This window comes from Lasioglossum baleicum, chromosome 2, assembly GCF_051020765.1.
Source record: "Lasioglossum baleicum chromosome 2, iyLasBale1, whole genome shotgun sequence".
Classification (NCBI taxonomy): Eukaryota; Metazoa; Arthropoda; class Insecta; order Hymenoptera; family Halictidae; genus Lasioglossum; species Lasioglossum baleicum.
The window spans coordinates 15,390,843-15,409,153 of record NC_134930.1 but is presented as its reverse complement, the minus strand read 5'-3'; the positions used below and the strand labels follow the sequence as shown (position 1 = coordinate 15,409,153).

The 18,311-nt window shown below is 41.4% G+C and overlaps 1 protein-coding gene across 13 annotated transcripts in view; it reads right to left on the bottom strand.

Annotated features, from left to right (window-relative positions):
- Positions 1–18,311, bottom strand: part of Mam (neurogenic protein mastermind) — a 310,231-nt gene that overhangs the window by 139,907 nt on the left and 152,013 nt on the right. For 5 of the 13 annotated variants that reach the window (XM_076444026.1, XM_076444015.1, XM_076444035.1 and 2 more), the window contains one exon: positions 163–198. The exons of 4 other annotated variants lie outside the window; for them this stretch is intronic. In XM_076444026.1, coding sequence (XP_076300141.1) covers positions 163–198 — 36 coding nt within the window. Of the gene's footprint in view, positions 1–162; positions 199–16,964; positions 17,922–18,311 lie in introns of those variants that run through there. 4 more of the 13 variants (XM_076444054.1, XM_076444063.1, XM_076444089.1 and 1 more) reach the window with 2 other exon arrangements.

Below are 18,311 nucleotides of genomic sequence, written 5' to 3'. Positions count from 1 at the left end.
GTGAGGAACTCAAGTTTTATTCAAATAATAGACGTAATAAATGACAATCTACAGTAATCCGTTTCAATTAAACACTCAATGCACAACTACTTTGCTGCACGGGGGTTGCCTCTACGATCCTGACTAATTCGGGTAAATTGAAGATGTGCTTGGTTTACTCACGAATACGTTCGCTAGGGCCGGTACTCCGACACTTACCTGTAACAGAAAGAAAACGATTTGGTCAGTGGAACATGCTGAATTATTTAACAATTTATATTTTAACTCCTAATACACATTCTATTCTACGACGGTCTCGATCATAAATTAAATATACAAATGAATACACATTTTTGAATTTAGATCGACGCCTAGGTTAGACCTAATTCATAAATTATAGTGAATTAACACGACTAGTAACACTGTAACATCTCATACCACATTCATACATACGTAAAGGATTTTCCCACACATTCTTCGCCTTCTCCAATTGTCTAACAACGAACGAAGTTGTTTATATTCCCACCACAGAATACCCTATCTATTACACCAACACCACTGCAAAACCATTTCATTCAACTCGTGCCACAAGCCGGCAAACAAGCAGCCGAATAAATAACTACGACAGCAACAGTTGCGGCGAAATAGCATCGCACTGATCGCGCGTTAATCTCGCGGTTTAAGGTACCACTGTCAAAACACTCGGCTAGTTCGCAAATGATTCACAAAGAAAGGTCTGCGGGCTGATCCTCGGGACTCTAAATCTTTCCACCTTTCACCGGGACTTCCTTGAACCGGCCAGCGGCTCGGCTGACGGTGTTGGCGAACAAATCAGCCGACAATATTCCCCGGGATAATTACTGACGATATACTACGAGGAGCGCTCTCGTCAAGGTGAACGGGACGCCATCGACAGGACATCGAAGGCAAAGTTCCGGAGACGGGAGTTAAGACGAGACTAGTGACGGCAGACATGAGTAAACAGGCGTCTCATGCTTTCTTCATGAACTTCCTGTTGAACCGTGTGTGCATAGCGTGTGTGAAACAATTATCTCTGAAAGACACCCTGTCGAACGCGAGAATATCCTCAGGAAGGGAGGAATTTCTTTTACTGATGGAAACAATCTTTTTCTGCAGTGGCAGGTTCTTTTGGGAACGTGTGTGGGAAATGTTAAGCTGGAATTTATGTTTTAAAGTGGACTTTTTCGAACAGTGTTTTTCAGGGAGGTCGTCAGGGTTGTAAAGAAGTGATGGATCAATCAAGTTTTAATTGAACTTAAGGAAGAGTTGAACTATTATTGGATCTATGATCAGAATGATGGGTTGTGTAAACTTAGTAGGGGATGATTGAATTCTTCTACGCACACACGAGATAAAAATGCATACACCTTTTAATTCTCCGTAAATTCAGTATCAAAGTGATACACTTTATTACGATTCCACTGATTGGTAAATCCTTTTCGACACGTCCTAACAAGATAGGAAAAGAATTTCTCAGCTTTAGAAAATTATATACAAATCAATCTACAGTAATTCTTCAATCGGAGTCCTGGGTCGCCTGTGCAATCGAAGTCCAGTGCCTACTCACTCCACTGTGAAAATCAAAGAACTTTCGATAGAAATGAGGTAGAGGGATGAAATTTTTTTTTAATGAAAGCTGAAACTTTGCACAATATGGGAAAAATAGGGAGATTACGGTACGAACGTTTTTTAACCTTGAGAAAATTCGTTAAACATGTAGAATTTCAAGAAATCGATTTTGCAATATCCTGAGCTCGCAGACAAATTTTGAAACCAGATTTGAAATCGGCGTGAAAAAATCTACGGAAAATGATATGTCGCATGTTAAAAAAAAAATTTTTTTCGCGCGTGTTATTGAAAAAACCACAATTTTCTTGAAATTGTGCAAGTTTAACGAATTCTTTCAAGGTTAAAAAACGTTCGTGCCACAATCTCCGTAATTATTCCATATTCTGCACAGTTTCAGCTTTCGTTTAAAAAAAATTTAATCGCTCTATCTCATTTCTATCGAAAGTTCTTTGATTTTGACACAGATTTTGTCGGTTTAGCCCAGTGTGCGCCGCGCCGCGCCGTAGGGCGGCGATGATTGATCTCGGCTCGGGTATATCGGTGTGAACACCACAACATTGACTCGAGTGAGTCGAATTTTCAAACTTCTTAATTTTCATTATTTTTTTATGGGACTTTCACAAACTTATTTCTGACATTTCTCTGATTAAAACGACACCAAACACGATATACTTTCAACTGTATTTAGTGGTTTAATCGACGGTGAAAGTTTCGAAGGCAACGAAGAACAGCGATAACGCGGGCCTTTGAACTGTGCCGGCGACGCCGACTGTCCGCGTCTCGTTCTTTCCAGTACGCTCTTAATCGTCGTTTAATCGTCGATTAAATCACTAAATACAGTTGAAATTATATCGTGTCTGGTATCATTTTGCATTAGAAAAATGCCACGAATATGTTGGTGAAAGTTCCATTAAAAAATAATGAAAAATAAAGAAGATTAAATATTGGTGTTACATTGTGATGACGCACGGGCCTTTAAACTGTGCCAGCGACAGCGACACGCTTCGGCCATGCGATTCTATTTCATTCTGTCCTTCTCTATGTTCGGCTCGTCGATTGAAGTCTCGGCGCGTAGACGCAGTCATAAAAAATAGCGTCAACTACACCACTGACGTCCATTCAGAACAAGGCTGTTGGACATCAATTAAAGAATTACTGTACTAAGTCTCCTTTTCGACGCGTGCTACCAATAAAAAATATCGTGCAGCTTTTTAAAATGACATAAATCAAATCCAAGTCAATTAGTCCGAGAAAATCGACGTTTTCCGCAAAAAGAGATGAAGAGCTGCGCCTGCGATAATCAGAATGCGCAGACTGCGATCGGTCGTAACGCAGTTCCTGCAAACCTCTCGAATTTCTTAGCTGTCAAGACTCTCGGCGGACGGAACAAGGACAGAGGGCCAGGTTACCTGGACCAACGAGCTTTATTAACCGTTCCGTGATTTACAGCGACCCTCGCGGCTGATATGTTTCCCTTCAAAATGAGCGCTCGCACGCGCGCGCGATTTAATTGCGAAAGAGTACGCCGGATGATTTACGGCTGTTCCGTTATGGCGTCGTTCCCGATACGGCTCGTTACAAATCTTCCGTTACGCGAAACGTAATGCGACCGACCGATGGAACCGAGAGGAAAAGGATAAATCGCAGAAACCGCCTCTCGATCCTGCACACGATCCTCCGCGATTCGAACACGCGCAGGAAACCCTCCGTCCGATTTTCGAGTTTCTTCGTTCCGCTCCAGATCGCGACGAGTAGCCCTTACTTCGAATTTAACTTCACCAGGCACGAAGCTATCCCAGCTTCTTCGTTTCTTTTTTGCTTCGTTTCGTTCTCTCAGCACTACTTTCTTATTACTTTTGTTGGATCTGTTCTTCGATTCTTGTATGATTTTTTTTTTTATATTGTAAATGTATGTGCTTCTGTATATTATTATTTAATATGTCTTCCTGTTTTAAGTGACATCGCGTTAATACAATTCGTTCGAGTTGTGTGTTTTTCACTCGTACTTTTTGAATTTTCTTCCGGGACGTTTCTGCATGAAATACAGTAACTACTCGATCTAAGAAAACGGTAACTGTACGATTTGAATCTAGAAAATTAAAGTTCATCCTGAGAATTATTTCTTTCATACAGTGGCAGTCGGTGAGTAAACATAGATTCGTTTAAATATGTCACACAACTCGAACGAATTATAGTAACGTAATGTCACTTTAAAACAGAAAGACACAGTATCATATTATATAATAATATACAGAACCACATACATTTATAATATAAAATAATTAATAAACTAAGAAATAATTCACAGGATGAACTTTAATTTTCTAGATTCAAGGGGATATTCGTTTCTCTTAGATCGAGTATTTACTGTATGCCATGCAGAAACGTCTCGGAAGAGAATGAACACTCTCATTATTTTTTAGAAAGAGAATATAATCGATTCATTTTCGGCGTTCGTTTACAAAAGAATTGCACAGTTGCATCATTTCGGGATTAATGAACAAAAGCATGAAGGCAATGTTGTCTATCGATCGCGCGAGTTTCGCGGCAATTAATTGTCGCGCGAGGTTGGCCCGAGCCGAATTCGCAGCGGACACGTTCATCGATTTCGAAAAATTATTTACGCGGTGGTCTACCCGAAAAACCGGCCCCGTTCCGCCGCTTTGCATACGAATCGCCGGATATACATATTAATTCGCGATGGACCGCGCGATTGCTTCCGGAGAACGGACCCGAGGACTTTGCTGTTCCACGACCGTTACACGCTGTTCCTGTTTGCCGTTTCGCCATTGAATTATTGGCCGACCGTTGTTGTTCCCGTTGCATTAACGCGAATGCTCTCGCTCGATTATAATTATATGGGAAATATCGTTTCCCGTGGGCTGATTCATTGCGCAGAAATTTCTTTCGAACATTTCGTAGCTCGAAGCGTTCTCGCGTGAACTTATTAATAGAGGGCCTTCATGCTAAATACAAACTTTTTAATTGCGACAATCTCGAGCGAAATAGAAATTGATTTCATATTGGATGAAAACAATGTAACTGGACTGCGGATTTTATGCATTTGTGAAAAAGAAATGGATAATTTGAAAACAATAAAAAAGGAGAATTTAGAAGTACTAAAGGAATTTTTAAGTGTACTATGATTTAAACTTTGAAAGGTTGAATGTAATTTTTGTGTTCAGTTTTTGGAAATGAAAGGCTGCATTCAGCGATTTTTATTTACACTGCTCCACTCCTTGGAGTTTTTATTAACACGTTATCGATCGGTGACGAATGAACTCGTCATGCTATGGGACCGTTGTTGACCGATGACGATCCCATTCGTCATTAAACAGATTCGCTGCCTACTTTGGTAGTTTCGAAAAATCAAAATTCCATGGGTACAAAAAAAAATTGTTTGTGTTCTTTAAAATGTGACCGAATAAATTAATTTTCTCTTACGATTTTAGTAGCCCAAAACGGTGAAAATATTCCAGAGATCGAAACATATTGTGTTAATGACAACGATTAGTCCTTTTGCAATAAATTTGGCTTCAGTATTTTGCAACGAATGCAGACAATATTCATTCTGCATAAATAGACATACTTTCGGTATAATTGATTAATTGTGTTATTTTACACGAATGTAGACAATGTTGCATAAAATTTTGCCGTCCATTAATATTCATTAAATAATTGTGTTTTTGGGTATAATCGATTAATCAAAATTGTTATTTAACATGGTAACCGTTTGAGTTCTATTTGCAAGTCGAACATTCACTTCCGTATCTTGCAATTAATGCGGACAATTTCCGTTTTGCATAAAAATCAGCAATTCAACGATGACTTTTATTGAGCCAGATGAACGACGGAAGGCACGGTCGCAGCGGCCGCTTTATCGCCAACATTTTGCGAGTCGTGCGACGCCAATAATTAAGAATACTGTTCGTGATATATCTGACAGGTCTGCCCGCGTTCTATGCACCTGTACGGCTTCCGGTAATACTTGATCGATAACGCTGCATTCGCGGCGCGCTGCAGAAATGCTTCTCGCCACGTGCTCTTTATTTCCCGAGCGGATTTTTCGACGATTCCTTGCCGTATTCCGCTCGCAAATTTTTCCTCGAAACCCGCTCTCGTATCAGTGCACCGATGTCGAGCAGCTTGACGCGTGATGAGCACGCCGAACCTCAATTTTAGACGATTTTGGACAGTTGCATCCACTCGTGTTTATCAGAAATTCATCAAATCAGCAGTGCAAATTATTATTTTTAACCCTGAAGCAAGTTGCCGCACGAAGGGCTTAACAAAATCCAATTTTAGAGGATTTTGTGCAGTTGCATCCCTCATTTCTGACATAAATGCCATTTCTGACATAAATGCCATTTCTGACATTTATGTCATCAGTTAAATCTGCAGGCCAAATTTTTATTTTTAATCCTAAAGCTGTCAAATGGATAGCAATCGTTCAATTTTTTCACTAAAAAGCTGGAAACTACACGCATATCACACTGGATGTCATTCTTTCTTATTTTATTTAAAAATCGAACATCCTTAGAAACACTAGATTAATACAGTTGAACTTATTATTACTATTAATTATAAGAGTTACCCTCTCTGTGCCAGTACCGGATTAGTCACGTGACATGGACGTAGAAGGGAAAGTTAGAGTGAAAGTTAGAGTAAAAAAAAACTTTTTAGAAACCACGCTTATATTAAAAGATTGTTATTCTCCATAAAATACCGAATCCAGTTAAACGATTAATACAATATTTTTCCCCAAACTTTTAAGCAATCAGTTCAAAAATTCTTCTATCATAAAATTAGTGTCGGAATAGGTAGAAGAATTTAATATAAAGAACCGAGAATAAGAATATGGAGAACCAGGAAAAAAGTTATTTTCTCCTCTTTAGTGCATTTTAATATAAGCACGGTTTCTAACCAGTTTTTCATATATATTTCATTTTCTATCTTTATTGTCATCGGAAGCAAGCGTGTATACAAAATTTCAGCACGATTGGACTGTGGGAAAAGGTTTGAAATTCGATTACGAGATTTGACGCATACAACAACACGGCAAGTTAATACAAGCGTGGTAAAATACAATTTTGTTTCTCCACCGTACATGTAACTCCACCGAATTAAAATCGATTTAACAGCATCCTTCCAGACAATACTTTCAATGATTCTGTACAACTTCACCTACTGATTTTTGTTACAGACGCGCAAAATCTGCCGTCTATTCTTAACGTAGCAGCAAAGTATAGTTCGGAAACATTCAGGAAAGCGAAGAAGAAACAAGAACAGTTCCCGAGAGACTGAACCCCGACGATTCTTTCGTCATCGATTGTTTCTTCGCCGAGTACGGCTCGTGGAATTAATTAACAGCGACGAATTAACGAAGGCGAGCGTCTCCGGGCGCGTATCTTCCGACAACGGGGATTAAAAATACCCCGGGTGTGCCGCGGCGTGGCGAGATAAACGCGCGCAGATTAATTCGTCGCCAGTGAAAACATTCGAGTCGTCGTCGCCGTCGTCGTCGTCGTCAACGAGGAGGATGCCGACACGGTGCCGTTCTCGCGAGATATTAAACGGCCGAACTCCTCCGGTACACGTTTTGTCACCGATAAACCGGTTGACTTTCGACGCCTTCGGGACCGAGATAAACTTCTTACCAATAAAATTCACTTTGAACGCCGCGCCGAGCGTCGCGAACCAAACACGACGCCATTCAGAGCTGTTTGGACAGTTATTTCTCCATGAAGCGTAACTCGGATGAATATCTCAACCCCCGTTCACTTTCTTTACTGTCTACGGTGATTAGAACTTCTTTATTGTTCAGACTTTTATGTCAGGAAAAGAAACTTTCCGTTGATTACGGTCGTGGAGCTTCATTACTGGTGCGCGTTATGTAGAAGGTGTCATTCATAGCTGGTTCGACAGTTGTTTATCCATAGAATATGATTCGGATAGATATCTCAATCTGATTTTACTTTGTTTATATGCTACAATTATTATATGATTACATCATTTGGATTCCTGCCACTCAGAAATGTTTAAATAGCGATGAATCCTTTTTTTTTTGTTTTTTATTATTCGTGAAACGTTTACCAATGAATTGCTGACATTTTTCTGATTGAAATCAGCTCAAGCACGATACAATTTGGTTTACATTTACTCATTTAATCCACGATATAGTAGAACCTCGATTATCCCAAATGATCTATTGAAATGTGAATATTTTGGATGATAGAATCTAGCTACAGTACTAGATTTATTATATTGTACTATATCTGAAATTAAACAGACAAATAAGTTCCGAATGGTGTCGTGTTCGGTATCATTTTAATCAGAAAAACGTCACGAATACGTACCGTAAAAGTTCCATAAAGAAACAATCCCGAACAGAAAAGTTCTGTCATTAAATACGTACTGTCTCATCGCGATAGATGTACTCCGCCGAAATAGATTTTTCCCAACTATCGAGCACACATGTCCGACATGTATGAGAGAGAGAAGACATTGCTATAATTTCTGTGGTAGATCTTCATCAGCACAGTCGGAATTCGTCGATTCGAGTGGAATTGGTCAGTGGGATCGTTCCCACGAGCAGGGACACGCTCGGTTTCAATCAGATCGAGCCGCGTAACGGCGCGTAGGTGTCTCGGGATCGTGGAGACGCGTAAGGAAGCGTTATTGGCTTCTTCTCCCCTGTTACTTCGACGTCTAGGGAGCTGGATAAGGACGGTCAACTGCTCGGAAAAGAGACAGAAAACGAGAGAGCCAGAGAGCAAGAGAGAAATAGAGAGAGAGCTTGATAGAGGGGTTGAAGGTGGCCGAGAAACGTTCGCACGAAGGCTCTACCCGGTTGCTTTTCCTCCTCGCGAGGACTCTCCGTAGAGGGAGAGCACCGAGAGAGAAACCAAGACAGACAGAGAACGAAAGGGAGAGAGAGGAGAGAGAGAGAGAGTAAGGGTGGTGAGGGTCGACGAGCTTGCGGAGGGTGGAGGACGCGTAAAACCTCCAGCCGCAGATCAATAGGAAGGTCGGAGGTGTGTCGTGTCTGTTAGACTTTGGCCCGAACTCGCGATTACGTAGCCAGGCCTTTGCAGTTCGGTTCCCCGAAACGTGTACACCGGCGATTTCCTAGCCGGATCGGTTAAAACCTGCTTCCCAACGTTACACGCCGTGTCTGACTCCTTGGGCACTGCCCTAATCGATCTGGGCAACTCCTGGATTGCGTTCATGCATCTTTCTCGGCAGCTGGGTGCAAAGCACACATTTTTGCGGATGGGTGCATTGCTACTAGCTTCACTAGCTTCATTAGTTTTATCACTAGTGTCACACTAGCTTCACTAACAATCTATCGTCATCCTTCAAGGAAGAAAATACAATTGCCCCTGGCGTCCACAACTAAAGACTGATGAAGAGCACACTACGTTCAGAATTAATGAAAAATTTGGAACAAATGATTAGTTTCATCACTACTTTCTTATTAGCTTCACTAGTTTCACAATAGCTTCATTAACAATCGTCCTCCTTCAAGGAAGAAAATAAAATTGTCCCTGACGTCCACAACTAAAGACCGAAAATGATTAGATTCATCACTAGTTTCACACTAGCTTCACTAACAATCCATCGTCCTCCTTCAAGGAAGAAAATAAAATTGTCCCTGACGTCCACAACTAAAGACTGATGAAGAGCACACTACGTTCAGAACTAATGAAAATTTCGAACAAATGATTAGTTTCATCACTACTTTCTTATTAGTTTCACTAGTTTCACACTAGCTTCACTAACAATCCATCGTCCTCCTTCAAGGAAGAAAATAAAATTGTCCCTGACGTCCACAACTAAATACCGAAAATTATTAGTTTCATCACTAGTTCCACACTAGCTCCACTAATAATCCATCGTGATTCCTCAAGGAAGAAAATAAAATTGTCCATGTCGTCCACAACTAAGGACCGATGAAGGGGACACAAGACTACATGAAAATTAATGGGCATCATCTACTCAACTTTTCCATCCAGCGACCAGAACAGATTCGAGTTCGAAGAAAACGCCGATTTCTCAGCGTTTCGCCGCAGATGGACGCGATAATCTCGCATCCCGTTGACGTTGCACGCGTGCCTCTCTCTCTCCTTTCTCTCCTCCGGTCTCTCTGTCAATGCTGTTACTGTCCGGCCGAGTGTTTCCGCGTTTTACGACGCGATAAACCGTCGTGTTGCTCAGCTAATTTCCAGCGTGACGAAAAGTCGGTTCCGGCCGTGAATGCTCTCGAGCCCGCCGCCAGAAATATCAGCACCGAGAGCATCCATCGACCTGCGAGATTGTTCAACTCCGTTCGCAAGACACTGCCGACGGAAACTTAACTTTCGCTCCCCTTCAGAAAGTTCTTATTTTATATGAAAAACCGATGTCGCTTTCGAGAATAGTCCCGGCAATATTTGTGAAAATGTAAGAATTTTGTCGTGTAAGCGAAAATTAATTTACTGTGGCGTTACCTCTTTAGTTAAACCTCGTGTGCTCCTCGAAAACTGAACATTTAAACATTCTCTGTTTTAATTCTTCTTCAGTTTGTATTTATTCTATTCTGTTTTATATGCTGTTAATATATTCCGTTTTATTCCGACAGATTATTTTCACCCACCCAATATTTGTAAAACCACAAGGTATATTTTAGAGTGTAAGTGCAAATAAATCTACTCTGGTGTTATTGTTTCAGCTAATCCACGCGTTCTCTCCAGTGAAAAACCCATTTTCTGGTTTACATACTGTCGTCTATACTGTTCAGTTTTTGACACAATATTGCATCAAATTCTCTTTTGCATGTTGTTAATTTGATATTTTAATATATTCTGTATTTTTCTACCAAAATATTTCATCACATTTTGTTTTACTTCTTCCAATCTTCTTTTAATAGTTAAAAGAAATTGATATTGAAGCACAAGTGAAACACAAGTGACAAAAACATATATAAAACCTGTAGAAACAACAACTTTCACTCTAGAAAACTATAAAACTAAACTGTTCCAGCCAATAAACACCACAAAACAGTTCTCACCAGGAACATCATTAGTAGACTGTAGATTTTTCTTCAGCAAATTGCGAGAAACAGGAGTTCAAAAGAAAACTGTTTCATTTACTAATAATTAAGTTTCAAATGATACAACATTTTTCACGAATTGTTCTAACCTTCTTCTCGGGTGCAACACTCGTACAATATCGCTAGATCATAAATTCCGTGGAAGATCGCAATTAAATGAGAGAAGGCATCCAAACGTTCGAGAATCGAGTACGATTGCTCGATAAGCAAGGAGTCCCCGTCGATAAGCGAAACGGTATCGTCTCCCCGCGATTTCTAAACTTTCCAGCTCCAGTTATTCGATCGGGAGCGAGCGTAATTCTTCTAGCTAACAGCTAGAGAGAAAGAGAGAGAGAGAGATTGGCAAAACTAGTCGCTAATAATAACAACATTATCTATCCGGCCGACTATCTCTCTCGACTTCGTCGAATCGCGGCTCTGCATCCGCGATATACCCCGCCACGAAAAAGCTAAATATATCTCTCGGCAGACACGGGGGCTATCGACAGAGAGAACAGCAAGACGCTGAAAATCTCGTTTAAAGCGTAGCCTAATAACGCCGGCAAGGTCGCCGAAGCGTATTTCGGTGCTTCGAATCGAGAGTTACGGGGACCGCGCGTGTGTGTGCCGGGGAATTAATAGTCCTCGAGTGACTGGCTGCTAATTACGTCGGCCCGTAACGAGACGGAGACAACGGGCCGCCGCACGTTCCTTCGAAATGCAATTCTATTACAGTCACCTCGGGAAAAATCGAAAAGCCAAGTTATTTCGAACGTGTCTCGATTAAACTGTCGCTATTAAACGTTCCGAACCACCAAATGTAACTGCGTTCCATTGGAAAAATTAGAAAATTTAACTTTATACGGGCGTTTATTATAATATATTCTTAAATAACGCAAAGTGCAATTCTATTAGAGAAGTGAACCGGCTAAAAATTGAACATTTATTTCTGATCACGTCGTTAAACATTACTGAGCACGAAAAGCTTGTGTTGTCTTGTAAAAATAAGAAAATTATTTATCCAATTATTTTCCAAGACGAAAATACAGATCTTTGCAATACTAATAATCGTATTTTACCGGTGTTATTTGAGACCGGGTCTTGTCTTATAATTTTATACTTTCCTAGCTCGAGAAGCATTTTCGATAACGCGTGTTCAATACCCGAGCACAGCAATAAATATTTCCTGGTATATCGAATTAATATATTCCGCAACTCGATTGAAAACTGATTTGTCGTGACATTCTCGATCCGCTACCTCCCGAAGAATAAATTTGCAATATTATACTGTGTTTCCTTTGATAAAGTTGACTTTATGACAGACGAAGAGAAGATCCACCGAAAGTTTCGAATTCCAACTTCCGTTCGACTCGTTTGTTCGCCCGTTTGCAAGCACGAGTTTCGAGTTTACGATAACGCGTTGTAGCGAAAGAGATGACGGAGATCAAGAGACAGAGGATGAAGGTTGTCTAGTGAGTAAGCAGTTCGCTGATAACAGCGGGAGATTGGAAAAAACGTGCGAACTCGAATGAAATTGAATGATATGATTATCGCGTATTCAAAACGTAACAGCACTTTGCTCTAATCAAACTGCTGAGTTGTTTCACTTGCAACTTTCTACTCCGCGCAGCGAATTCAATGATTATTCTTCAATTATTACGCGATCAATTCAAGCTAATATAAATAGTCGGGCTGCAGACTTTGTGTACGCATGGCAAAAATCAATTGTAATCTGCACACCATGCTAATATTTCTTGCCTACTTCGGAACGTTCGCATTGTAAAATCGGCCATTTCATGTGCAACAATTTAATATGATTTCAGTTCAAGTGACAATGACAAATTCGATGCTACTAAACCGTTTAAAAATATTTTAGCAATATCTGATTATTACTAAAAATGAGACTGAATAATTTTATTACACACTGTAATAATGGATTGTAATTTGGTCTTGCAAGATTTATATCAAGTGCACGAATGAACAAATTTATTCAATATATTAGTTAAATAATCAAAGGTGAAATGAATTAATTTAAATTTTGATGAACAACAAAATTCATTCAGACTATAAAGTGCAACATTGAAAATGTCTTCATCCAATTTCGTCGACGTTTTCGGTCACTTAAATGTGCGGAAGTGACCGGTCGAAATTGGAATTAGTTAATTACCTCTGGCTGTAGAGGCAGTTCGAACGAACCTAAACGATACGACGTCCACAGTTTCTTGGTCGGTGCTCGGGCCCCGTTCGATATCGCGGAAGCGGGCAAAGTATGCCGGATTCCCCGCATCGATGCTCGATAGAACGATGCGTGCGAGATACTCGGGCCGATCGCGGCCGAGCCCGCGTTTCGGCTGTTTCCGGCGCGGCTCGGTTTCCACTCCGCACCGATCCGAACTGCTCCGAGCGACGCGTGTAATCAAGTGGTATAAATAATTCCGACGCGCAGCCATGAGTCGGCCACCCGAGCGCCGCTCATTCTCCTGTTATGACACGTCGGAATCGGGACGCACAGTGGTCCGGAACTAAACTCGCTTGCTGAGAAACCAATTTTTTCCTATCGCTCATTTTGTTGAATTCTGTATACCAATCGCATCACGAGGAAGAATGAAGAATATGATATCGCCAATTTTTTAATTATATCTAAAAAGATCAAGTTCATTTTATTCTTCAATTTATATTTCAGTAATTTGTATGTACAGTGAGTGTAAGAAGTATTCGAACGCCCTTCAAAATAGAATAACTTTTTTGTAATTGTACCGAACGACCTGATTTTTTATAATCAATTAGAAGCATTGATTTGCGAAAAGATATGCAGAAAACATTTTCCAAAAATTATTATTTACTAGGTTACATACAAAAATAAAGACAAGGAGTTTTTTAAACTGTTTTATTTGGGCCCTCAAAGAAAATTTAAAATATATGTTGTTTTTTAAAATATATGTCATGGGCTGAAAATTTCGTCGAAATCGATTGAGATACACACGAGCTGTAAGCGGTTAAAAATGGTGAAAATCGTAGTTTTATCCGCAGAATCTTTCGATGCGTGTCGTTTCTTCCTGCGTCAACCGATTTCGATGAAATTTTCAGTATGTGCATAACTAACATAGATCTACAAAACATATATTTTAAATTTTCGTTAAGAGCCCAAATAAAAAAGTTTTTAAAAATGCTTCTTCTACTTTTGCATGTAACCTTGTAAATTATAATTTTTGGAAAATCTTTCTTGCATATCATTTCGCAAACCAATGCTTCTAATTGATTATAAAAAATCCGGTCGTTTGGTACAATTATAAAAAAGTTATTCTATTTTAACTCACTGTATTTGTTATACACACTATTCAGTAACGATTCAAAGAATAAGGAAAGTAGTAGAATTACCACAAATTTTGAAATGAAATTTCATATTGATAGTACAAAAATCACACCAAAGGTCCTAAATTCTTCGGTTCAATGCATTGTGCGTCTGGCACACAGTGCCCACGATCCTCGACAATTTTTTTTTCGCAAACGATCGCAGCAAACTAGTCGAAACATTGCTGCCGAGGCCATTTTGGCATGCAACCCCCTTTTCATAGTTCTTCGCAGTCGCCGACCCCTTCTGGTAAACTATAGTGCGTGATCGAATTGCAGGGTGCGCCAAAATAACTGAGTTGAATAATTTTAACCCTCGTTCTATCCTCAGGGTGGAAATTCACAATTTTTTTCTGTTCCGAGATACTGTAAAACATTTCTTTCCGTTTGCGGTGAAAAACGCGTTTCTTGAAAGCGTGCGAGTTACAAATAGAAAATAAGTTTTCCTCGTTTATGTAAAAATACGATTGTTACAAATTGGGAACTCGTGTGATTATTATTTTCAACCTCCTAAAATTGCAACAACAGAAAATACATTTTCATTTAACCGTCTTTTTCAATCGACTTGGACAATTTTTATTTTGTATAAAATTACGCAGTCTAATAATTAGGATAATATTATACAATATCGCGTTTAGAGTTCTACAATAGTTGCAAAAACTCATTTTCCGTTTGTTCGGTGTTAACAATGTGTTTTGGCGATTCCGGAATAATTAAAGGTACTAGAGACCACGAAAAGAATTCAACACGTAGGTTATCGTAATTTTTTTTAGAAAAAAAGAGCCAACGGACGCGCTAATCCGTGGTTGGATCATCGATTCAACGCGAAAGGATTGATTAGAGCGTTAACACGGAAGGATAGAGCTAGATTGACTTGGCTGGGTCGTCTCTCAGAGGTCTGAGAGCTCTGTGCTCTTCTGGGAGCGAGACGACCACGGCTTGCCGATTCCCGACTAACGCCCCAGTCGTTAGTGCAACGGAACCGGTGCGCCTGGGACAGAGAAACGCGGAATGTCCGCGAGCTCGCGCTGGATGCCCCTATTATCGGTCGTCCCGACCGCCAGAATGCCGTTAGACGACGGTCAATCTATTGTTCTACGTGTGTGCATGCGATCTTGACGCTCCTCGGACGCCGGGAGCGAGCCAGCCAACGGCCTAACCGGCATCGAATCGATATCGTTGCTGTTCCTCCTCGTTTCTACCGATCGGTGATCCCCTATGCCCAAACCCTCCATCTCCCTAACAATTTTTCCGGTATACAGTTTCATTTCGATATAAGATGACAACGTCTATTTCACAATAACGAAATCGCTATCTCCCTCTTCTTTGTTTCCCATAAACGGCGGGCCACTCTAGAACAAAGTCGAATAGGTAACCTCATCCGAAATACGACAGAAGCAGATATCGAGCCGTCGTCTTACAATTTTGATCACCTTGAAATTTGTTGTCGAGTTCATCATTCTGAACAACTTTTCCAGAATGTGCAATTAAAATTTAACTTCTCTAAATTAATGTGACCAAGTAGAAGCTATATAAACTAGTTTTAAGTTAAGTTAACCATACTTGGTTTAAAGCATTAAATAAATAATAATAATACATTTTCAATATTCGCGCAAAAAAATTTTGGAATGACTATAGCAAACTCCGCCGCTTCCCAATAACCGAATGCGCCCGAATGAACAAATTGCAACAAACTGGAGTAAAATAGACATTTGTTTTCTTTCGTAATATGTTTAAGACGTTGAAAATGCTATGACAGAGTATTTTTAAATTTTTATGTGTTCAAGTTTCTTCACCAGTGATTAATACCGATTTAATATTAATTAGAAAATTTGTTTATAGTCTAGAATACCAGAATAGTGAAAATATCCACTGCACTGTGTGCTTTATTAAATTTTATAGTGCAGATAAGTTAATTCAGTGTACGGGAACGCGAGATCCACGTTCGCCAGTGTGTTCGCCGTGTTTGTTTCGGAAGAAGCAACATGGCGGCCTGTTCGCTCGATCATGGAGAACGATCGCACCGGTACCTGAAGACCACGGCGTGGTGAACACGCTCGTGTTATGCTCGGAGGGACACGCATCGCGATTTCAATACAAACAGCATTGCGGCTTGTATGGCGCAATACAGTTACGGCGGTTGGACGTTTCCGGTTTCTTTGAATCTTCGCGAAAGGCCGCGCGACGCGTGGCTTGGGGACCGGCAGAAATTCAACAATGTTCCATACTGAACACTGTTTTATAAAAATAACTAATTTAGACCTAACGTACCACATACGGTTCATTGAAAACAATTTACTGACGAATTTGCTCAAACTAGGACTATGCTGCGGATCTTTATAAAAGATAAATAAAAACTGGCTTGCATCTTTAACAATTCTGCTAATCGACGTTAATATACTTGAATCCCTTTTATCGTTTTACGCTTACATGCTTCACCTAATTTTTCTCGTAAATGTATAAAATCCGCGTCATTGTGTATTCCAGTGACATTTAATTTTACGAATAGATGGTCTCAGAATTGTTTCCTCGTAATACGATGATCCAGACCACCATTGCGAAGACTATACCGGACTGCGGAAATAAATCGCGCGCGTTTTCACCGGTTCCGCAGGCCGTGGATAAGTTTTTATCAGACCGAGCGCGCGCGCAAGAGAGAGAGAGAGCTACGTTATCTGGCAGTGTTTCGCGCGCGTGCGAAGTCACCGACAGCGCAGATAAAAAACATTCACGAATCGATATCCTTTATCTGCGTTAACGGTGATCGCGGGGGTGGAAGCCTGCTGGCAGTCGTCGTCCCCCTTTCGCCGAACTTCGATCCCCGAAACGCTCGTAAAAATCAGATAAAAACTGGAAAGTGTACGGTTGTTGCTGCGCGGCAACATTCATCTGCGTGCACATCTTTTTAACATATACCGAGGCATTACTGTACTACAACACAAACAAACAAGATCATGATTTTCTTCAGACATACCATCATTCCAGGCAGTCTAATGGAGCACGAGCGGCCACGCTAGCGCGAGAGAGAGATTTCCTTTTTACAGGGGGGCCACCCGGGCCTGTGGCCCTGGTTGGTGGGGGCCCACCATGCCCCTCCTCCAATCACTTGTTCGCGCCACTATAATATCCGCACTATCACACTGCCGGCGATCTCCTCCTCGGGAGCAAACCCACCAGTATCCCAACTACAGAACCATGTTTCCGATCCAATCCGACTTCGCAACTTCTCAACAAACCTTGCAGATCATTCCTCCCCCGCGCGAGAAGAACACAATATCAACAACCGTAAAAAAAAAAGAAACCGGGGAGAATCTTCTTCACTCGTAATCTGTCACCAGCACCTTCACGAACATCTCACATCCCTGAATTCTCTGCCAACCACAGAGAATGACAATCACAATACTGAAGAGTACAGGAAACACTGTCTCGGATCAGCAACCTGATCAAATGAAACTCAACAGAAACTCGTAGAAACACAGTCTTTAATCAGACGAATCGTCGGATCACAGGAGTCGATCTCTGATCAATGAAACAGAATAGAAACTCGTAGAAACTTATCAACAGAGTCCACTGTCCGTAAGCTGGCAGCGTCCTTGGGTCTAGCCGGCACACTGTACAACACACTGTAGAACCTGTCAGTCCCAGCGAGTTCTCCGTGTCTGGAGCCCGCTATAGAACAGTTTCGATGCCCGTAAAACGTAATGCCCTTCCTTTCGATCACTTGACTAGCTGGCTCGCGGCGAGACGGGCTCGGACGGTTCCCGCGCGCGTTGACGGCTGCGCGTGCACGCGAGCACGCCGTCGTCGACGTCGACGACGAAGAAGAAGACGATGACGACGACGAGGAAAACGAAAAACAAGAAGCCGGGAATAGAACCAGAAAGACGATGGTGGCCCCGCGCTGCTGCTCGTCCCGCTCGCAGAGCATATCAGCGGCGCGAGCTCCTGTCGCGATCGGTCTGCTGGCGACGACGCAGCGAGCAAGCCCCAAAATCCTCGGTTCGAGGCGAGTTTGCGTGCCGCATATCGTTCGACGGGTTCCGTGACCTCCGACCTCTCCGACGTCCCTCCCTCTCACTCTCTCTCTCTCTCTTTCTCTTTCCAGGCCTGTCACTGGCGTTGATGCGCGCACCCGATAAGCCCCGCTAACGGCGTCTCGATAACGAGCGAGAAACGAAAAACAGTCCTCGCCCGGCCGACCCGCCGCCGAGCATACTTAGCACCCGAAAACACCCCGCGAATTTGCATCTCAATGACCACCGAGTCCCGCACACGTCAACCTCTGACTCCTAGTCATTCCGAAGCGATTCCCTACTTGCCA